This window comes from Limulus polyphemus, unplaced genomic scaffold (assembly GCF_000517525.1).
Source record: "Limulus polyphemus unplaced genomic scaffold, Limulus_polyphemus-2.1.2 Scaffold624, whole genome shotgun sequence".
NCBI lineage: Eukaryota > Metazoa > Arthropoda > Merostomata > Xiphosura > Limulidae > Limulus > Limulus polyphemus.
The window spans coordinates 360,072-367,443 of record NW_013666234.1 but is presented as its reverse complement, the minus strand read 5'-3'; the positions used below and the strand labels follow the sequence as shown (position 1 = coordinate 367,443).

General features: G+C 34.8%; 1 protein-coding gene across 2 annotated transcripts in view; it reads right to left on the bottom strand.

The window, feature by feature from the left end:
* LOC106459540 overlaps window positions 1-7,372 on the bottom strand; it is a 110,048-nt gene that overhangs the window by 2,037 nt on the left and 100,639 nt on the right. The window contains exon 12 of one of the 2 annotated variants that reach the window (XM_022386050.1): window positions 5,670-5,758. In XM_022386050.1, coding sequence (XP_022241758.1) covers window positions 5,670-5,758 — 89 coding nt within the window. The remainder of the gene's footprint in view (window positions 1-5,669; window positions 5,759-7,372) is intronic. The other variant, XM_013919164.2, reaches the window with a different exon arrangement.

Below are 7,372 nucleotides of genomic sequence, written 5' to 3'. Positions count from 1 at the left end.
TAAACTATATAGTTTAACTGAAAAAAAAAAAACATGCTTGAAATGCATTTAAGAGGTTTTAGGGATTACACAAAAGAAATTTGAGATTTTTGAGATGAGGAAAAGTATTTTCAATTTTAACATGAATCTTACTTTGCACATGGACTATTCAAAATAAATACTCAATATATTCATGGACAAATCTTTTTTTATTTTATTAAAAATACTTCACTAAAAAATATGATTTTTTGTATGTGAAGGACTTGCAGACCATATACCTAAGAATCGATCTCAGCAGAAGGGAAGCATGGATGATTGAGGGTCATCAAAGTGGAATGATGCCTGGTTGAATTCAATACCATGTGGAGGAAGTCTCTACAGAATTTCTAGGTTGTTGCCAGTCAGAACACCCCAGCCCCCAGTCTAAATCACTGGCAACTAGTAGAGAAAGGCTAGATGTGCCATTGGTGGATGACCTCCACTAATCAAAGTTGTTTCATGAACAGGTGAGACAACGAGGACTCATGAGGGAAGACCATAACCCATAGGGGATGTTCCTTACAGAAGTGAAAAGTTGCCAGCAAACAACAGCACTTTAATGCAGCTACACAGGTCCCCAGTGAAAGGAAAGAGCTATGCAGATCTGTCCATAGGATATATATCACAGCAAGATGTGCTTATGGAGTATGTGCCATAGAAAGGTCTGTTCATAAGGTACATGCTGATGCAAGGTCTGCCCACAGGATGATGCCTCTGTGCAAGACAAGAAGAGCAAAGTGTTTACTTTGTTTGCAGACTAGTGGGGTACAGGTATAGAAACTGCCCATAGTTTGCTAAGCAGGAAAAAAAGGAGAGATATCAGTTTCAACAATTGGCTTAGCAGATGCTAGCCAAATAATAACATTAGTACTCAGCCAAACAGCAAGGTAAGCAATGTTATGGGTACTGGCTATCAAATCAGCAGGTTCGGGATGACCAGCAAAGAGCAGCAGACACTGTGGCAAACACTCCATAAAACTGATGGAATCCAAGTCAGGCTTGGCTTTTGGCTTGCACAAAAGGTTTAATGGTCAGACCAGCAGTGTAAGATTTGGGTGGAGCTTGGTATGTGCTTATAAGGGTACAAAAGCGAGAGGTTGAATTCCTGGTAGACACTATGGTGGACCTCATGATATTTCAAAACCTTGGAGTGACACCACCAATATGGCCAATAAATTTGATTTTTTTTCTGACCAATGGTGTCGGACTAGAAGTTAGAGGAGAGATGGATCTCTGGCTCAGTCTAGGTGTTGCTCACAGAATGAAGGTAGTCATTTCCAATCTCAGGTTTGGAATTATCATCCGTGGGACGAACATACTGTGGTGTCTGTCTGTTTTGCCCGTGTAATGGGTGAGCTTATGCTCAACAAAAAAGTCATCAAATGCCGACCACATATAGCCAAGGAACAGTAAATTTCATGAGTGTATGTAGTGGAGGGAATAACAGTACCTCCATGTACACAAGTGGTATTCTGTGGTTTAATACAAATGAAGTCTGATGCATCTGTAGTAAGTAACATGGTTATAAAAGCCACACATGAGATAAACTCCTTTCCTGTTCAAAAAGCAAGCAGCACTGGCTCAGTTATACATTTGATAAGGGATAAGTCCTGCTGTTTCTTTGTAACTACAGACAACTGGCTATTCAGCTTGATGATGAAATAAGTTGTAGGCACAGTGATAAAGGTGTTAACGGTAGTGGTAGGGTTGTGTATGTTGCACCACAACATAAGCAAATATGAGGATACAAACACACCTAGCATCACTTACTGAGGACTGTGCTGACAAGTTGGACCAATGCAGTGAAAAGAAATCAGTGATTTGTTGGAAAAATACACTAATATTTTTGTGGGACCAGATGGCTAACTGTGTCAAACAATGGTGACTCAGCATCATATAGACACAGTTTACACATGTCCAATAAAGCTACATGCTGGCTTCCTTGAAGCATTAGGAAAGTTGCAAGCACTAATATATAGGGAATGCTGGAGAATGGAGTCATAAAATTTTAGAGAGGGTTTGGTCTTCTTCAGCAGTGACTGTCAGAAATAAGGAAGGATCTATATTGATTTTAGATGGGTAAATGTGGTAACTCATGTTGATGGCTTTCATTTAACATACTAGAAAGATCCTGTTTGTTCAACAACCTGGATCTGCATACAGATACTGGTAAGTTGAGCTGGATGACGAAAGTAGGTTTAAGACTGCTTTTAGCACATGAGAACACTGAATTCTACATCATGCCATTTAACTTGTGTAGTAAACCAGATAGTTTCGAGTAGCTGATGGAGCATACACTCTAGGGAATGCAATGGGAGAAATATCTGCTCTACATGGACAATGTTTTGATTCTTGGCTGCACTTTTGAGCCCTTGTCTGAGAAGATGGTATTTCAGTACATACAAAAAGCAGACTTGAAACTGAAAGTAAGAAAATATTTGCTCATGTGCACAGAGGCAGAGTTTCTTGGTCATATTACAAGAAGAGACGAAGTCTCGATAGACCAGGCTAAGACAGCTGCAATGACAGATTGGCCAAAACCAATGACAAAGCAATAAGCTTGTAGTTCCTTTGTTTTGAATCATATTACACAGAGAATGTGTTGCCAACTTCTCAAAAGCAATTGTACCATTGTCAGCTCTCACTCAAATTGAGAAACATTTTGGATGGAGTGAGAAATGTGATCAAGAATTCCAATCCCTAAAGCTTGCTTTAGTGGATGCTCCAGTGCTGACTTATTCCTGTAAAAACTAAGTTTTTTATTGGACACTGAAGCCAGTGATATGGGATCAGAGTAGTGTTATCACAGTTGAAGGATGGAGTAAAATGTGTAATTATATATTCTTGGTTCACAAATTAAGCTACTGTATGTTGAAGAAAGAGCTGCTTCCAGTGGTTGTCTTTGTAAAACACTAAAGCCATTACTTTTATGGTATAGTATTTACCATTTGGGTGATCATGCTTCATTGAAGTGGATGATAGCACATTGGATAATGATATTACAATAATATGACTGCTATAGTTCACCACTTAGGCCCATAATATGGAAACATTAGTGAAATATCTTGCAGCACAATGAGACCTTGCCCATTCATGGACTGTCTTGACCATGGACACCATCTGGGAGTTGAAAACATGGCAAATTCAATTATAGTGAATGAAAACCATGAAGTAGAATACTCTGCTGGTCAATGCTTCAGGAATTCCAGGCTGAGCAACTGAAGGACCCTTATCTAGAATATGTGCTTCTTGTTGTCCAGCAAGGTCAAGCCCAACCAACACTAGTAAAATAGTGTATTACAGATGCACATAACCTGTGGCACCTGTAAAAAGCAGTTATATGTCCAAGAAGATATGCTGTACCATTGATATTAACCCATGATGTGTGATGCTCTGACAGCACTGCAGTTAGTAGCCTCAGGAATCTGTGGCAAAAAAATACTCCACGATTTGTGCAGCATAAAGACTGGAGGGTACCAAGGTGTAAAATTGTACTAGTGCCAACATTGTTCTTCTGGCTACAAATGAGTCAAGATCTTCAGCACTGGTGTGAGTGCTGTACAATGTGTGCCATTCAAAGGGAAAATCAGCCAAGACAGGGTAAATGCCAACAGAGGATTGTTGAGTCTCTTCTGCAGATGATAGCACTGGATATCATTGATCGACTCCCAGAGACTGCTATAGATCATCAATACATTCTTATTATCATTGGCTATTTTATGAAGTGAGTCAATGCTTAATCCTTTCCTCGATACATTTACAGAGACCATCACAGATGTGTTAACTGAAAACTGGATATCATGATTTGGAGCATCAGAAGAAATCCACATAGATCAGGGAGCAAACTTAAACAGCCAACTATTCACTGAATTATGTAAAGTGTTATGTGTGGTGAAGACTCATACTTTACTCAATAAACCCCAATCTGATGGTTTGGCAGAATTAGTAATACAGACTATCAAGCAGATGCATGAAAAATTTGTTAACCACAACATAACCAACTGGGATGAACACTTTTCACATGTGATGATGGCCCAGTGAGCAATGGAAAGGGAATCTATAGGCTGTTCACCAAACCTGCTCATGTTTGGATGGGAAGTAATACTCACTGTAGTCATTATCTACAGTTCTCTATCACAAAGAGTTTTACAGTGTCCCTAAGCGTATGTAGAAAGTCAATACATACACAAATTCATCCAACAAAAACTTGGAAAGCCAGCTCAGCAACAGAAGAAGTGCCATAATTGGATAGTGAAAGAGTGGATGTTCTAATGTGGCTATTGTTGTTCAAGCCAATCACATAGTTCGATTCTACTATGAGATTTTGGAGAAAGGATCATATGTGAGATGACTGTGTTTTAATTCTGCAGAAATCAATCCTGATAGAGTGAAAGATGTTGAACTAAACACCACCTAGTAGATAATTGACTGTGGTCATGTTTGCACATGCACATATGCTGCATTTTCTTCTTTTTTATAATAAAGATTATGTTTGTTTTATTCAGAACTCGTCCAGTATCATTATTTTACAAACTAGAAAACTTAGATAAGTTTCCAAATACAGACTTTTCCATAAATTTCCTGGTGACCCTGTTGTTATTAGTGGATTTTATGACATTTGTGCAAAAATCAGTTTTAGCTGAAAAATATCACAAGCTTATTCAACATATCAGATTAAAATTTTTTCTTCTTTTTTAAAATACCAAGTTATGGTTTACACAAGTAATGTATTGCAAGATTTACATTAGCAGATGAAACCAATCATAAAGAAGGTAGCCATTGGATAAAGTTAATATTTGTGAAACTCTGGTGTAAAACATATGAACAATATTGTTGTGAAAATACCTTCTCATTCACCAAATATATCTACATTTGAAGTAATAAGCAAGTAAGATAAGCTTATTTTCAGTCACTATGTCTATGTAAAAATGGTTTTAGTAACTTTCAACTGAATCCTCAAAGCACATGGCATGTTTATTTAAAATTTATTTTTAAACAACTAATGAGATATGGACATTTACTGATATTTACAATTTGTATCTTTAGAACATTCTAATACCATGTTAATGAAATAATTAGTTTTGTAAACATTTTCTATTTTGAATCTGAATAAAACTTTATGGACTTAATGGCCCCATAGATTCAGGCATAGCCATCCTTAATTTAGAAATTCTGACAAGTAACATGGCTACAATTTACCAAATAGTGAAATTGACTGCCACACTTATAGTGTCTCTATAGCTAAAAGTGTGAAGTGTGTTCCACAACATACTACAGCCCAATCTGATCTGCAGCCTGGCATGCTAACTACAAGGCCATTACTTAATTAGTAAATCTCCAAACAAAATATCCTAATTAATTCATTTTTCACTTCAAGTGTTATAAAAGTTCATCAATAGCAATTTATACCTAACTTACAGACCTTTCTTCTACTTCTCCCTTCATGTTGAAACCTATTTGACTTAAAATAGACTCATCTCGGCATACACTACTATAACACTCACAACATTCAGTAATCCATCATAGTTATCTTGGGTTATTATCAACATAATTAAAAACAAATGATTACATTACTCTAATAGTAGTAACTCTAAGTTTGTCATTTCACATAAAAAAGAAGCCAATAATAGGTGGTATTCACCCATACCTACTTACTTTTTTAACTTTAACGGTATTTTGAACATAATCTCTTTTCTCCAGTAAGTTTCTCCTCTCTTTTCGGTTCATTGTTGGTTTTAACCTTTGAGGAAAAGATTAACATATATATATAAAAAAATAAAAGTTAAAAGTGTACATTGCTTATTATGCTAGAATTCAGTAAATTAATTATTAAATTTCTCTGTTTATTTTACCTTTCTTTAACCCTCTCGCTATGGGCTTGGTGGATTACACTGACCTTGTGATCCCAATGTGACCATCAGAGTTTCCATACTACAACTATTAATATATTTTGTGTATCTTCACAAAATTTGCCAAGTTTTCAGTAAACATTGAAAATCATTTGTACACAAAAAATTAATTTTTTATTTAAGCATTTTTACTAAAAACTTGTCCTTGAATATATGGAGTCAAGGTGTTGACTATTCTGAGTGCAAAGTTATTTTCATATAAAGATTAAAATACTTTTCTTCCTCTGAAAATTGTTAGACTTCATTTGCATAATGTCTAAAACCTCCTAAATAAATAACAAGTATTTTTCCAGTAAAGATTTATATTTTATCTGTTATTTTCTCTACATAATTCTATATGCATGGGTCATTTTGACTGATCTTCTAACCACCACAAAAAATACAAAATAAATCTAAATTATCTTTTTCTTTCTTTCTAGAATGACTGAAAATTGTAACAGGAAACTACAACTGTTTATCCAAAATAGCTTAAAGCTTGTAACAGTATACATCTTTTTGTACTTACATTTTATTTCCATTTGAACCATATTCCACCACACAAGTTGTAAATCACTTGGCAAATGTGTAGCTCATATTACCATATCGACTTATGTAATTTATGATTTGCTTATGAGCATACCTTGCGAAGACTTTATGTTATTATTATTTTTCATTTTAGTTACTTTTATAATAATAAATGAAGAATACACATGAAAAACAAGAAATATAGTACTTACCTGGGTCCTCTTTTTTTTCCCCTTCTGTTAACCATCGATGAAACTTGTTGCATAGTTAGAAAGCCAGAAACATTTTTATAGTTAGAGGAAATTGTCTGCTTTTTGCATGTTATTATTCTATGTTCTTTGGTGCATTTTTAATTAAAAAATTTACTACCATTAGTATAAAAAAAGTAGGGTTAATTGTCATCAACAGCCTACAGCAAAAAAGAAAAGAAAAAAGAAGACAAGGGTAAGTACTTTATTTTTGTTTATTCTTTATCTATTATTATAAAAGTAACTAAAATGTAAAAATATGGATCTCTGTAAGTTATTTAAGACTAGTTTAGGTAAAATAAGTAATAATAATAATAATATAATTAAAATGGCATGTACATGAGCAGCTCGTGGGTAATGTAATTCGATAGTGTAACATGAGCTACACGTTCCCCCGAGTGATTTACAACTTATAATGGTGAGAATAGTACTTATACATGGTTCAAAGAGCAATAAAAATAAAATTTAATTATAAATAGATGTATACTGTTACAAATTTAGAGCTACTTAGGATAAACAAATGTAGTTTTATGTGACAATTTGAAGTCATTCTAGAAAGAAAAAAAGGGTAATTTAGGTTTATTTAAATATTTTTTTGTTGGTTATGAGGTCAGTCGAATTGACTGATCCCATTTTGAGGTAGAGTAGAGAAAATAACAGATAAACTATATAGTTTAACTGAAAAAAAAACAC